At 38.7% G+C, this 16,650-nt stretch overlaps 1 protein-coding gene across 5 annotated transcripts in view; it reads right to left on the reverse strand.

The window, feature by feature from the left end:
• Positions 1-16,650, reverse strand: part of PAWR (pro-apoptotic WT1 regulator) — an 89,723-nt gene that overhangs the window by 44,292 nt on the left and 28,781 nt on the right. For all 5 annotated transcript variants that reach the window (XM_075496229.1, XM_075496204.1, XM_075496237.1 and 2 more), the window contains exon 3: positions 2,625-2,753. In XM_075496229.1, coding sequence (XP_075352344.1) covers positions 2,625-2,753 — 129 coding nt within the window. The remainder of the gene's footprint in view (positions 1-2,624; positions 2,754-16,650) is intronic.

Below are 16,650 nucleotides of genomic sequence, written 5' to 3' on the forward strand. Positions count from 1 at the left end.
CAGCCTGCTAAATAGAAACTGAGATTGCTGGTCAAGAAGAATAGAAAATACGGATGAAAAAACCAGGGGCATGGGAATATAGCCAAAGCATTATGTAATAATACCACTAGGGGAAAAGTGACAACTTTCAGAATATTTGTTGAAGAAATAAAAACAGAGTGAACACAATAAGAAAGAGTCTAACAAACAACTTGGAAAAAGTATAAAAACATCTCAGAATGAGGAATCCTGCCAAAGAATCTGCAAAGACAACAGATCAAGTTTTAAGAGGCGTGCTCAGAGACAGTTTCTCTGCAGAAATATTTTTGTTGGTGTTCACCATGGAATAGCATGGTAAAGGTCTCACATCAGAGTACTTCTTCATGGAAGTCTCAAAGGGTCTGTTTCAAAGAGAAGCACTGGTAGAACTTAAAAACAAATTAACAAAATGGGGGGCGGGGAGTAAAAGCTAATTGCCAGAATGAGAAGGTATTTATTCCTTGAGCTTTGAAGGAACCATTGATGTTACTTAAAAATGTAACAGCTTAACTACTCAAGATTGTATATAATCTCTCACTTAAAACTACCCCAGTACCAGTGGTTAACATAATCACTACCTTTAAGCAGATTCTAGAGTAGATGAGAGAACTATAGACCAGTAAGCCTGATATTTATACTGAATAAAGTGGTGCTAGTAAGTCTAAAACAATCAGGGAATAAGTGAGTAAATATGATGTAGCATGGAACAGTCACCAGGGCATTTATAAAATAGTTACCCTTCACAAATCTAATACAGCTTTTTAAGTGAAAAGATGTCCAGAAGAGAAAGTTGGTTGGCAGCCTACTGAGTTTCAAAAAGGCATTCCTCAAAGCCTCTTAAAGAAATTAAGCCACACTGCAATAAGAGCTAATGTCCTTCCCTGAATAAAACACTGGTGAAAAGACAGGAAATAATGGTGGGCCTTGATGGTCAGCTTTTGCAGTGGATGGAGTACCCAATAGAGTTCCATGGGAACCTGTTCTGGGACCTGTGCTCTTCAATATATTCGGGAAGTAGATGTCCACAGATGCTACTCAAAACAGAAAAGATGAGGGTCAACTGTGAAAACATGCAGGACCTCTATGGGAGTGGCTGGGAGGTGAAACCAGAGATAAAATTTAGTGTACACAAGCACAAAGTGAGACAAAAAGGTAAACATGCTTCCAAATCTACATACGCATCAGCCCCTGAGCTGGCTACTATTATCACTCACCAATAACCCCAAAATGTTAAGTTAGAGTAGACACACACAACAAATAAAGTAAACTCAGTGCTTAGCTGCAGACAAACAGGCAGACTATCAGGAACTGTCAAGAAAGAAACAAGAGAACAAAACAAAAGCCACCATTAAACCACTCTACAATTGAATGCTGTACTGAACTCTTCAGTTCTGTTTCCTGATCCCAAATAAAATATAGTTCAAACTGGAAAAAGTACAGAATGTTACTGAATATCTCCTGTACAAGGAACAATTCTTCAGCCTAGAGAAGAGAGAGCTGAGAGGGGCTGTGCTCTCTCTGTGGCACTCAGTCACATAAAGAGGATGCAGTTGTTCCCCATGTCTTCCACTGGGACACCTTGGTGAAATCACATGGAAATAGATGGCAAGTGACAGGTTCAATTTAAACAAAAGGAGACTGTTCTTCACATTCCAGGTAACTAAGCAGTAGACCTCTTTGCCATAGGTTCCTCTGAATGTTAAATGCATCCATGAGCATATGAAAGACTGAGCAAAATTTTAGAAGGAAAGTGCATCCAGACCCACTAAATTCAGTGATGCCCCTCTGGTTCAGGATATCCCCCTGGTGGTTTGAAAACTGTCACTATAGGCTTGCTCTGTATATTTTTCTCCCTATGCATGTGCTATTGCTTCTGTTAGAGGCAAGAGGCAGAGCTAGATGGACTCTGTGTGTACAGCTGGGTTTGCACATGCTGTTAGGTAACAGAAGAGATGGAGAAACAAGACTAGCTAAAGCGACTAAGGGCACGAAAGGAAAGAGACAGAACATATGCCACAGGTAGTACAGTATACAGGAGGGGTGTATAGGGCATAATTAGCAAGGTTTTGATGGTGGGAGGGCTGCAGGATGGAGCGTAACCTGTGGCGACGCAACTGGAGAACAAAAAAAGGGGCGAAGAGGTTTCACAGAGGGCAAGGATTGTTTTCTGTAAATGTGTGTGCTTGTTTCAATGCCACAATCAGTAGTCAGAAGTTTGTTAACTGACAGTAAATAAAATAGGGAAATTAGGTCCTGATTTGAAAAGTTTACCTCCAATTAACTGAATTTTCTAAAACTACAAGTATTTTTCACTTGAATCTCCAGGATTCTCTTCCTCTTATCAAATGAGTGTTTGGTGGACATCAATACCTTTACCTTCAAAGCCTACAGAAACAAGGGATTCTGTTCTCCGAAACCGGTCTCAGTAGTGTTCAGTTTGGGGAATGGAACCTCATACTCTGCTTTTAGTAATGTGACAACTCCTGAATTTCATGTTTGTTTCTATATAGGGTATAAGCTAGTATTAAGTAGGAGTACAAAGAAGAAGATAGTACGAGTTTAAAAACCAAGTAAAATATCAAAACGAGCAAGTGTTAAGATCTCACCTGTAGTAAGTATGAGCCAGGGGTATCTGCACTGGAACTCTCATTTTGTATCGTATTCTGTTGGGTAATAGCATCCTCCTTCTTTCGCTCCTTCTGCCCTGCTTCATCATCTTCATATTCATCAACGCTCTAAAACCAAAAATTTTCAGTTACAAGATAGTCTTTGTATGTTGCTTCACATGCTTCCCATATTTCATAAAATTCATGCATCAGTGAATTTTTTCAAAGATTAATTTTGTATTTCAGAAAGGTTTAATTAAATGTTTAAATGTTTTTTTTCTTTTCATGGATATCGGTATCTCCAATACAAGAATAAAGTTTTGACAACTAAATGCCTTTTTTTTTTTTAATCACAAAAAAAAAAAAAAGAAATAATCAAATCAAGATCCAACTTGACAAAGCCCTAGGCAACTTCGTCCGAGTTCAGTGTTAATCCACCTGTGAGAGCAGGGACGAGGACTGAGGTCCCTTCCATTTGAATGACTTTACAATCCTGTTTGTCATAGGCAATAATTTTACCTCTACATAAGAGATTTTAAGGAAGCACAGAAAAGGAAAACACAGAGTTAAGTGTACTCTTCACTCAATAGCTGACCTTTTTTGACACATCTGCTAAGACTGAAGTGTCAGACTGAATCACCCATCTTAATTTTGCTCTCCTTGTTTTTGGTTTTGTCTTTGAAAATTTTCTATTGAAAATTAGTCATTTTTAAATCAGTTGGACAGTCATTAATCGCTAACAATTTACACTAACATACAACATTTTGGTTCTTCATCACAAATGTTTCCTACTACATTTACTGAAATACTTGATTCAAAAAGAATAAGTTTCTAAAGCACTGACTGCTGAGAGACAGGAAAATAATTTAAAAAATAAATAAAAAAAAAAAATTAGTAACACTGCCTCTGTTCTAGCTCAAAGCCACGCTGAGGCCAGGGTAGAAGTGTGAGGACTCAACCAGCTTTGGACTAAGTCAGCTATGTCTACATGGGTCTATTAGTTTATTATGTACAAATTTACATAAAGAAAAAAACCCACAATCTCATGTTTAGAAGACCAACTTGAAGAGACATGAAACTCCAAAAAAGAACTGATCATAACATCACAAGCTGTGTGCCAGCATTCTGCATTAAAACAAGAGGTGTGTGAGACCTAGTTACAAAACACAGGGAACTAACCATTCTAAGGTATCAGAAAAAGCTTCTAGGTGAACACGGAACAGCTTGAGAAACAGAGAACAGGGCTACAAGAGAACAAAGATGAGTGTCAAATTACTTCAATGGAAGTTTCTAATGCACAAAAACCAAAATCACTATTCTGAGGCTTAGATACTGACGATCTCTGACATCATCTTATCCAAAAGACCCAAAACTAGCCAAAAGCATGTAATGAGTATGCTGGAATGTAGTATTTTTTAAAAAGAAAACCAGAGTTATTTACTAACTGAAAAATGACACTAGCATATAAAAAACTTTGGCTGCTCCAAAGCAAACACTATGGTGATAGAAGTGCTAGAAAACTGACAAACTAGAAAGGTATACGTTTCCAAAAGTGAATAAAGTGAATGTAAATGAACCTGAATAAAGGCCATTTAAATTCTCTACAGTAGCACTCATGGCAGAATCCTAATGCAATTTCACCAATCTACTTCTAACCAACATTTTAATGCAACTGATGTAGAACTGTCTACTTCTATCACTAAGAAAAGGCATAACTGAAAGATTATTACAGCTGAATCATTATACATTCAAAACACTTTCAATAAGTGGTCTTTTCAAATAAAATAATTATAAATTAAAAAAATATTTCATTTGGTTCTCTCAGGTCCATTTTTAACTGAGTGTTTAAAAAACACTGTCATGGCACATTCTACGAGGTGATCTTTAAATCAACATCCTCTACCTTTTCTAAACTGTAAAGCTTAAAAATTTTGGTAACGAAAACTTAAATCTGTATCGTAATTTATCCATTATCCTAATAATCCATTCTGAAGTGATAAAATAGGAAATAGTGAGCCACTACTGCAACAAGAAATGGAGTGACCTTCAGCTCTTACAAAACCAGTCTTGTTCAGAAAGACCCACGAGGCTCACAGAAGATCTGACATAAATTAAGACTGATGTCATGCAGATGAAGAATGATACTGTGTTAGAAAAACAGGAAAACTTCCGGATTGTTCTTCTGGCCTCCAAGTTGTTCATGTAAGAGAATGAAGATCCCAGATAAACTCAAAGGAAAGAGATAGTTTGACATGAGTTTGGAAGAGCAGCCTCTAATAAGCATAGGAGAAAACCGACTGGAGACAGAAGAGACCAGTAACCTTCACACACCTCAAAAAAGCTTTGCATTTTCAAGGGACAACATTCTTTGAGAAGCATAAAGCTCAAATTACAATACTGTAGGTAAAAAAGAAAAAAGTCTACTTAGTCACTACAAAGACAAGTGCTCCTTTCTTCACTAATTCTCTCCTTCTTCAGATACGTGCTTCTCATAAGCTTTCCAGAGACCATCAGCATTCCACAGAAATATTTTTCTCTGAATACAATTACATCTGTGAGGAAGAATGTTCTTCTCTCTTCCAATATAAAATCACCTGCTACTAACTATTCTCTTAGCAGTTTTGGACAGGAACAAAGCATCATCATCCAATATGAAATTTCCAGCCACAAAATTTTAAACTAGGCATTTTCAGTTAGGATTTGCCAGCAATGTCCATTTCCACCTCTTCCTTTCTTCTCAGGAAGGTCCAAGATCACAATACCATCAAAAGGTATTACCCCCACCCCCCCGCCAATAATTCATACTTCCAATGTTAAAGGCTTTCTTCCCAAGCATGGAACAGTTAGCAACAGTTTATGTAAACCTAATTTGGAGCATACAACTTGCTTTGAAGGCTACTGGGGCTTGCTCCCGCTCCAGTTCCCTTCACCAGAGCAAGCCCTGAGCCAGCTGGGGCCAACACAAATTTGAGTGGTGAGAACCACAGAAGCAGCTGGTTTTTATTACTTGTTACAGATGAGGTAGAAGAGTCATGGACAGGTTGATCCTGACCATTTGCAGCCAATGTGGCACATTTGGCTAGGGCTGCCAATGCATTCCTACCCTAAAGCAGATTACCAGTAACTGTCAAGGACCTTCTGTGGTTTCCCAAACACAAAGGTTACGTTCCCCTTCCAAACAGACACCCATATACCCGCACGCTAATTTAAACGATGCCCACGAAATGCCTGCTGAGCACAAGTCAACATGGTAATAACTATAGAATTTTAACATCTTACTGCTTTTTACTAAAGTTATTAGGTTTTGTTTCAATAACTATTAGCCTTAATAAGGAAATCCATTTGTTTTGACTCACAATGAATTAAGCTTTCTTATGCAAAATAATACTTTACATTCAATATTCTGCTTATGCACTTCTCCATCAACTTCAGATAGATTGCTAATCGTAGTGCTATTTATAGCGTAGACTAACTTTTAGAGTAATAAAAATCAATGAAAGACAAGTTTCAGTCGATAGGTTAATTACTGTTGAAAAATTAAAAATGTACAAAGTGTTGTTACACACTTTAAGACCATTTTTGTTCAAACTGCCCTGCAGCTGAAACTGCCTCAGCCCACAGGACATTTCAGTCAGATGCATTACTGCATTGCTCGCATTGCGGGCTTCTCTCAAATACTCCACTTTGCTTTAGAAACTAGTTTCACATCATTGAAAAAAAAAAAAAAAACCCCCAGAAATGCAGTAATCACTTTCTCTGTCAGCACAGCAGAGAAATGGACTTGTAACCACCAGGTGTAATTCTGGCCCATTATATAATTCTCTCTATCCATTCCCCTCCCCCTGCTTTTTTATTTTGCTGCTAGCCACATACCATTTCAGATTCTTATTTTCCATTAAAATCATCTGAGTTTTCTACAGCAGATATTCAATGTGACATTCCCACATCTGATCTTAATATAAGGAATCCACAGAAATTCTTTAGGTTTTCTAGCATTTCAGTACATGTTTGAAGCTGTAGTATAAACATTTTTCTGTAAACCTCTAGTATGGAAAATACAAACAGAATAAGATGCTTTCAAAAGAATCAGACTGATGAAGGAAACAGCCACAAAGATATCCCTGCATTCCAGTGCACCACCAGCCTGCAGTTTAAGGAAACATTGTACAAAGAACATTTCTAATGATTCACTGGTTTGCTTCCTATAAACATTTGTGCATTGCTAAGAACAAACAAAAATTGGGGAGGGACTGTTTTTTCCATGAAAACAAGTGGTATTCCTACACGCAAAGGATCAGTTTCTGAGCGAGCACAAGCTGCTCTCGCCACAAGAAATGGTGCTGAGTCAAAATGTCACTATCCCCATCCCCCTTCCTGCATCAACTTGCTTTTGCCTTGCAGTTCTGCTGACCAAGCATGTATCTAAGAGCTTCCCAGTTCATTTCATGAAAGGTCACTCAGGGTAGTTTCAGCAGTTTTAATTAGCCCAGTTGATTTTGCCTGAACCAGATACAAGCCCATTCAAACTATTTATTTCCCAGAACTCCATGGATGGTTGCGCTACGTCAGCTTTTTGAAAATGATGAGCACTTGAGTTAATAACATATTTAACCAGTGCAGCAAGATGCGCAAGCAAATACATACTCTCAAGTAAAACCCTGTGTTCAACTTCACATTGGGAAATAAATAGATCTCTACAACACAAGCACCATCAGTTGTCTTGGCTTTTTTTTTAGCTTCTTAATGACGCTAACAATCTAGGAGAGGAAACAAATCTAGGCTTCTTCCCATTGCCCCAAAACAACTTTGAACAATTAAAAAAAAAAAAAATCAATTTTACCACAGGGACATTCTCCCTGTTTAGTAAAAGTTCCAAGTGCACTATCACAACTTCCCATCAAGATGCTGGAAAAGTGCAAGGGTTTCTATGAAATGTAAACATTTACTAACAACTTCCACAGTAGAAATACAAGACAAGATATAAGTATTTTGTTTCTAACTGGGGACAAATGTAACCAGGCAATTAACTACAACAGAATACATTTTGGGAATCAACCTTATTTTTCCCTCAGCTGATCATTCAGAAAAGCCTGGAGAAGTTAACTGCAAATAAGAGAATACTATTTTACCCGTCATTTCTTTATAATCACTCTTCTTACTGCAGCACTGAGAACCAAATGCTCCCTTGCTTTACCATGCACAGCTCTGGTATCTGTTAAATACCATCTTCCTACCTCTTTGCACAGTATCAAACCTTTCTGTCATCACCTCTCAAAATACACAGCAAAACCAAGCAAAAATCCCAAACCTCAATGATTTGAGATTATATTACCTTTCCCCTTAAGAAACACTATTTTTAATCATACTTTTTTAAACACACTTTTATTACAACATCCAGACAGTACCCAAAATATTTCAGTAAAACAGGTTTACAGTAATATAATCTTTTATTAGGACAACAGCATAATTGGAAAAATTGCATCTTTTTCACTATGCAAGCCTTTCATCAGGTTTAGCTTGCCTGCGTGCTTTTCTTTACAAGTTGAAAAACATCCTTATAGAGGTGCAAAGAGCTAACGTTATTCATAGGAACTAGCTAAAATCTACAACAGTTCTATGGATATGGATTACCCAGTAAAAAAATTTATTTTTTTAAGAATACTTGACCTTAATTCTCACATTAAGAGAGTCCAAAAAAGGATTCTGAACTCGAACACCTTATCTGAATGATCTTTGTGCACTTCTAAAAGTCTATGGTATCCAAATGGAGCGGTCCAATATCAACAATTCATACGATCACAAGCATGGCTTTTTAACCCAGAAAAAGAGTAAAGGCAGGAATCTTTGGTATCTGAGATCAAAAGAGACCCGAAAGCAGCAATGGGTCAGTGACCAGCAGGTGGGCCAGAGCACAGCTGACTGCAGCCATAGGATGCACTCATCCTTGACCATGCTGCCAACAAAGCAATCCAAAAAGATGAGCATCACTTAGAGATCAGCGAGATGCGCATCTTGCTCTACAGAACTCACAGCATTAGTCATTATAAGTCACATTTACATTTTGTTTGAACTCTATCCTTTTCTCAACCATAATGAGAATTTACAATTGCCTACTTTGTATATTCAATTATATTTCAGAGCAAATACAATTTGCAGTCTTAAAATTCACTTAGAAATGTTTCTGGGGAAAAAAAAAAACCAACATATTTGTCTGTATTAGAGCAAAATAACAAAGTACTTTGAATTCTTTTAAAGCTTTAAGTAAAACATCAACTACATCAACACTAGAATGTCAATTATCCCTTCATTATAATAACAAAAAAGCAGCTATGTTTGCAGTTTGTTATTCAGCAAAATACACTGTTTGGCCACCACTGTCTTCAAACATACCATAAGAATGAGTTCAAAAGTCAAATGTTCAACCTAAACTAGTCGCCAAAAAATCCTTTATCACAAGGCTTGTCAAGAATGATTGGTGGAAATGCTCGATTCAACTACTTAGTATGTGATATTTAATATTAAAGTCACAGAGTAAAATGCCAGGGATACAAGAGAAACTGCAAAAGACAAGCTATCTAGCATTATTAAAATCCTTCTAGAAAAGAGAAAAATATAAAAAAATATGGGTTGGCAAGCTATCAGAATTAAGCACCAAACCATTTAACACTACGCTAAAAGTTAGCATCTTAGACCCTTTTCAGATTGATCACCATCGAAGAACAGAAGTACCTAACAATAGAACTGACTGAAGATCCTATGCAAACAAGTCAAACTGCGGACTCCTGTTCCATGGGGAAATTATTATATGAATATAATAACGACTCATCCAAAAGAAGTACCAATGCCCTGCTCCTAAAAAGAAAACAAAAACCAACAACAAATAAAGGGACTACCAGAAAAGCAGCCAAATCCTCTTCTTGCTGTTGGTATGATCCACAGGCAGTTCCAGCCCACCTGACTTCCAGAGCTACAGGGCCCAAACTTCAGATATAGCTCTATATGCCAGAAGAGTGAAATTAAACATCCCCCTCCTTTTTGACATTTTGCACACTGCTCTTCTTACCTCTATGCTCTAATCCAATTTTGCTAGTGACAACACATCTTTTCCCTCTTCTACTGACGGTTTACATCTGGTACAGTTAACGAAGACTACATTCTGTACACAGACATCACTAGTAACATTGAACATACAGATCTAAAAGTTATAGCAGTGTTCCCAAAAAAATACACAAACCACAAATACAAAAAATCCAAAGTGGAGTCAGTCACCAAACCCATCTCCTTAACCTCCTAATTAACATTCTGAAGTGACGAATCCTACCTAATATGAAGATCGCAAACCAGTGGCTGCGCAGAAGAAACCTGGCAAAACAAAGTTTGCCCGTTTCAGCCAGGAGGAAAAAAAGAGAATTGTTGAGGATATTTGCACTGTTCACAGAAGAAATATTTCTCAGTTTGCATCATGCCATACATGTTAGGAAACAACAATCACAGAATGCAAGAACAGAAAAGAGAATTCATCCTGGCTGTATAGAAAACAAACTATAGTTTACAGACTTGATGCCCACCTACATTATTTTTCCTATCAAACTTGCTCCTGTACTGGATAGGATTCTGGGAGATATTGGTATTAGAGAGCATGTAAACTATCTGAAACGGGAGCAGCTTACCCATCGGGAACAATGGCTGAACAAAAGCCACTCAAAGAATAGTTAAATAATAGAGTTAAAATGCCTGCAACCAGCATCGTTTTGACTTCCATTACCATGCACTTCTGCCAAAACTAAGCAAATAGAAACAATGCTCCAAAAGAAAGATGTATTGTCATGTAGATAAAGACCATACAGATTGAGCACCCTTCTCTTTAAAGCCAGAAGAACAGCGAGAGAAACAAGTCTTGGAGAAGATTAGCATACTATTTTCAAAACAGAAGTATTCCTTTTAATGTGACCATGTAATATTGAAGGCATCTAATTCCTGTTTTCTTCCGTAGTACATCTATGGTACTTCTAAAAAGAAATAAAGATGAGATCAGTATTTGAGGAATGTTCTGAAAGGAGATCAAACAGGTTAATCAGTGTACTGTATTTCTAACTATGCTATCCTCTGAAGCATGCAGTTTGTAGCAATTTATATTGTCTGAATATCAAGCCGCATTTAAAATGTTTCTTTTTTTTTAAAAATGCAGTACAGCGCCTTCATAGGTTTCTGCTCTCTTGCTTAACGGCTAATTGTCTTTTTTCTTTTTCTACCCAACTGAATCTCATTCAGTGTTTACACACAGTGGGTGTGGGATTGGTCAAACTAAACAAAGCCAAAGAGGCTGCTGACAACCAAGTGAGCACAGACAAGCCACGACAATAGACTCAGAACCAATTCCAAGGGAAAAAGAAAACTTCAGCACAATGCTTTTTTGAGAGTTGTACTGCATTTCTCATTTGGGAGTGGGATCTTCTGAATCCATAGAAAAGCTGATAAAAATATCAACCAGGTTTTCCACTCTCCCAGCTGTTTGAGTCCTAATATAAACACCTGTTCTAACCAGACAGATAACAAGCACTCTACACTCAGCTGTGGGGCAGAAAGGGAGAGGAAGTACTGAAAGAGCACTTTCAAAAGGATGGGCACATATCTGGATAAAAACTGTTGAATTTGACTTTCAAGGCAATAAATAAGCACTTTTTAAGCCCTCAGCACTGATGTCAGGAATAGACGGTACTTATCGAAGCCATGCAGGCAGACAAAGCACATCTGTAGTACTGAAGCCTGCTTAGGATGGCAATACCCAGAGAAGATCAAAAAAGTTTAAAGTTACTGCTGCAGTCAATATAGTAACTATTTCTTGGGAGAACACCTTATACCTACAAGTTAATCCTAGCAACAATGCTGTGAAGCTGTTTCCCCACCTAGACTTCGGAGATGACCCTTTAGCTCTGCATTTGGAAGGACCACCTCTTCCTCAGGGGCCCTGCCAACAAATTTTTTTGTATAAAGGCTCGTATCAAGGTCCGAGGCTCCTGATGGAAATCCAGTCCAGGTTGTCATAGTGCAATCCCATGTCCTAACAGCATAAAAGTCTTCTGTCACTTGTATTTGTACCCCTGCTTCTTATGGAAGCTGTGCTCAGAAATCACAGTTCTTGTGTCCCCATACTTTTTTCCAGTCACTACTGACAGAAGGGGGGGAGGGTGTCCAGACAGTAATAATTAATAATAGGTTAATATTATAAAGATATGAAAGTTGCACGATTATTTTTTTAATCAAGTTTTTTAACAGTGAAAGATGCAGATTAGCTGCCACAGTAATTCAAGGGCTAGACAAAGCAGGCAGTTAGCCTTCCACCTGAGCAGTCAGCACTGTGTACAGCCCTGAACCAGCTCAGCAGGTGTTTGACTCTTCCCATTCAAAGGCTCTGCAAGGAACTGAGGGAACTATAGGATTGACTTATGAGTGAGGAGGAGAAAGCGTGGGAGACAGCAAGAGCTGTGGGAAAGGATCATAGAAAGAACATGCAGCCAATGCCTGGTGAGAGGGAACTACGCAAGTAAACTGCGACTCCAGCAGCAAAAATAAGCAAGCAAGCAAAGAACACGTTTCAATCGGTCTGAGAAGCTAAAACTACACATTTTACTTTTCTGTGGTCTTTCTGTCACTGTCAGAATGATCTGCCTAATTTCCCCTGCAGCACTCACCCAGAATCTTTACATTTTGATTACCAGATCTAAGACAGAGCTGGACATACTCCTCTCCCAAAAGATAAGGAAAACTAGGACTTCAGGATGGGAGCATGCAGACAGACAAGACTTTGCCACTCAAGAGCATTTCATGTGCATACTTTAAGCCCACAAAACAGTACCAGCAGGTTCAAGTACCTTAGTATAGCAGTAGCATTTGCATAGGGTAACCTCAGAACAGAGAAGAACATGCATAGACACAAAACCAAGTCAATCTAGGTGTGAGGAAATATAGTATAGGATTGTAATGGGAGGAATGAGTCACGTCATACAGTTGGTTTAAAACAACTGCACTCACTGGAACGTTGCACTAACGTAACTCATCACGTTAAGAGAGCTATGGTATTTCTACAGCAAATCAAACCAGAATAAAGCAGGAATAAATAAAGCAGGGAAAATGCTGGATAAATAAAAGCTTATCAAACCAGAATAAAGCAGGAATAAATAAAGCAGGGAAAATGCTGGATAAATAAAAGCAAGTGCAGAAAAAGTCTGTACAAAAAAGGCAATTTTTCCATTAGTGTTTTTTTAATTGTTGAGTGACTGATACAGTTTTGGGGGTTTTTAGCTATACCCCCATATGCATGTATGCAAGCTATACTTGGATACAATACAGAATAAGTCTTGGCCAGGTCTTCAGCAACCAAGAATTTCTTTGCATGTCAACAGATCTACCTTTTCAGGCCAGACAGCTCAAGCAAATCGTTAAGATTTCAGCTTATAAGGCATTTGTTTTCTTGATGCGAAATATCAACTGCAACATGCATTTCTCAACTGTAAAATAGGAATAAAGGGTACAGTCCTCTTTTCTGAAGTACTCTGAAATCTATCCATTAAAGATGCTCAGGAAAATTTGTTACATGCTGACATGGATCTGCTCTGTGCTCCAGACGGTGCATTGCTTGGTACTGCACTGGCAAGGATCTCCCTTGCCGAGGCACAGGATAAAAGGGCCACGCCACCCCTCCCCCCATTTTCTATTGACTGTAGAGAGAGCTAAGGTTAAGGTTAAGGCTGATACACAAATTAACGTGCATCAGTCTTCTCCATGGTAACTGTTCACATGCGTTGTTTTCTGTAGACCAAACTGTGGTAAGCACAAGCTAATTCAAGCTTTACCATCCCCCCATGAAAGAAAGGTAAACAATTCTACATATCCTGTAGGTACCACAGGGTAGGAGCATTCACACCGTTACCATGGAGCAGCCCCGAGCCATTCATCTGTCCAGCCCGACAGTCTTTCACTCTGACCAAAGAGGACAAGGAGAGGAATTAGCATGAGCTGACAACACTGGAGATGGGATTCGGAGCTCAATTCATCTCATGCAATAACCTATCGCAGCCAAATGATTCTTTAAATCAAGAAAAAAAATCTGGTTTTAATAATCTTAATGACAAAAAAAAAAAACTTCCAAAGATAGAACGATGCTCCAGCAGCAGACTTTATGTTGTAAAGGGGGTGTGGGGGGACCCAACCACAAGCACCACCACCACCACCACCAAAATAAATCCCCCAGCCACTGCTACACTTGCACTCCAATCCAAGCCAGGGGAATGTAAGTGAGGAAGTATCGGAGGAGGAGTCAGGACTGAGGATTCTGCTGTTCACGTTATTAAAACGTGCTTTTAATTTCTCAGACTACAAGCTAAAGCCTGTAATAATGTCACTTGGAAAACAGAAGGCTGAGTGAGCATCTGAGGGTGAAGAGGAATGTTTTCACAGGCGCAGTTAGTAAATACCACTGGCTCCTGCCGACATTCTTCCTTAAATGGAAATTAACATTGCTTTAGGTTAGAAAAAAACTCTTGATACAAGAGACGTGATAGGCTAGCCATTAACCTTCTAGCACCTGTGCTAAAAGAGACAATAATTAGCAGAAGGCTTTACATACACATTACTTTTTGTTCAAGAATAATTTCAAACCCTTCCCCTCCCCGGCCACAGGATTCTTGTCTGTACATTTGGAAGAGTAAGGAATCCAAAAGTCTCTCAAACACTACAAAAACAATGTGGAAATAAAAAGTCTCTCTGCATATCTATGACTAACTATATGAGGGCACTGGACAATTTAAAGAAAGGAAACTACTCCAGATCGAATCAGAACTGAACCTTCACCCTAAAGTTGAGCCAAACTTTATTTGGACACTGAAACAACTCTGCATTGCTTTGATTTTATTTTTACTTCCTATTTTTTATTTTCACATGCCCCCCTGCAATTGCTTTTTCCAGCCAAGAAAGCAAGACTGTTCTCCCTCCCCCAAGACTCCTCACAAACTTAACAACATGATGGGCAAGGGCTGAGGCTCCACAACAGTTTAAATTAGCCTGTGCCCATTCAGCTGTACTCCAACTCTCCCTCTTTGCCCGCTCCTGCCCATGGGCATCTACCAGCCCTCTGCATCACCTCCCCTGACACTGGCAAGCCACGTCAGGGTAATTTACTAGCAGAAAGCTACCTCTATAAAAAGTGAGTAGTCTTTTGCACACCTTGTCTAACTAACTACAGGATCCAAGGAGTGCCAGGGTCAGCACAGGCAAGTCAGGTAAAAGCAAGGATCCAAAGCAGCCTGGACATGGAAAAGGTTAAATTCTCACAAAATTAAAACCTCAGCAATTCAAACCAGAGGAATACTGAAGTATTCCTTAGTAATTCATCTAAAAACACATACCAATGTGGAACATTATTAACTGTTTGGGGACATACATAGTGTCCCCAATAATAGTAAACACCATCTATTTTTAAGAGGAAACAAACTATTGATTCAGATTTCAGAGCTCCGAGACATGGCCAAGATGACTTCTTTAACGCGCAGGTTGTATGGGCTACAGAACCGTTTTCCGCTTGTAACCTGCATGGCTGCTATTACTCTAAGCAGCAACTACAGAGCTGCAGAGCTCATCCATCCAACCACTGGAAGCTTCATCACCATGGCACATAACGGCATAGCCCCATATTATGATTCTTAAGGTAAAAAAGCCCATCAGGAGCCAAGGACAGCGGATTTAACGTGCCCCTTCTTGCAGCCTGGCTCCACATGCAGCTGGGCCATTGTAACTGAAAGAAAACTGCAACATAAATATAAATGAGCAGGATGGAGAGACAAGACAAGCTGGACTTCGTAACCTGGCTTAACCTTCTTAACCACCACAAACAGCATGAACTCAGAAATACCTACAGACTGGTCAAACAGCCCAGCCTCATCTTCTGCTCATCCTGGAGCCTGCACTGCCCATTCTTCTGTCCTGGCACAATGTCTAACTGTACGGGAACTGATCCCGCTGTAAGTGAATTCATCAAAACCCAAAAATGTTATTTTCAGACATGTCACTTCCCCTATTATAAAAACAGGTGTCCACACACAACAAAAGGGACAGCGCAAGGACATGAACCACTAGACCTGGCCTAACTCCTTGTGCAATTTGTATCGAATTACCCCCTCTCTTGGCACAGATATGAAATCAAGACCACAAAGATCATAACACAACTATTGCACTATGCCCTATCTGCTAGGGTTTTGGTACTCTCTTATTACTGCTTTGAGTAAAATTTTTACACTTTCTTAAATGGAACTCCTTTTTCTTAAAACAATTAGAGCTCCATTCACACCTCCATGATGATTTTTTTTTTTTTATTGTTCTTCTGACATGGATTTGTAATATGATAAAAAGGTATCATTAACTAAGCTGTAGTAGCTTATGCCTGAAATATAAGTCTGGCCTAGGATCTTTTCTGGCTGTGAATCTGAAAATGTGAAATAGCTAGGTTAACATATGGCTACCTTTATTTATATATAATGGAGTACCTTATTAACTGCAGTTGGGATAATAAAAGGCTCTGATTCTCTTCTGTAGCTGCTTTTCAATGTATGGTTTGTGTTTGAAGACTGTTTTTAAAATGTGTAGAGAAGGAAGGAAGACATCTGAATATGCATTGTCATATCAAACACCCACAAAGGCTTTCTCAGTCATTCACCATTGATAGGAAATGCTGTAAGAAAGGATTTCTCCCAAAAGTCCAGTTAACAGTATAAACAACTTATTGGGTCACTGACAGCAAAAAATCACCTTGCAAATAGGGTGCAGACTGATTCACTTACGCATCTCATTGAACCTAATAAGATTTTGTTGCAAAAACAACAAATACATTACACAAAAAAACAAACTAAAAGCCACACACACAAGAAAAGGGGCATAGAGCAGTCTGTCTAGAAAAGCAATCTTCATCACTGGAGATCTTAAAGAACACATCAATGTCAGATAAATGTCAGGGATAACACAGGTACAAGGATCC

The sequence above is a fragment of the Mycteria americana genome, chromosome 1, assembly GCF_035582795.1.
Source record: "Mycteria americana isolate JAX WOST 10 ecotype Jacksonville Zoo and Gardens chromosome 1, USCA_MyAme_1.0, whole genome shotgun sequence".
Lineage (NCBI taxonomy): Eukaryota > Metazoa > Chordata > Aves > Ciconiiformes > Ciconiidae > Mycteria > Mycteria americana.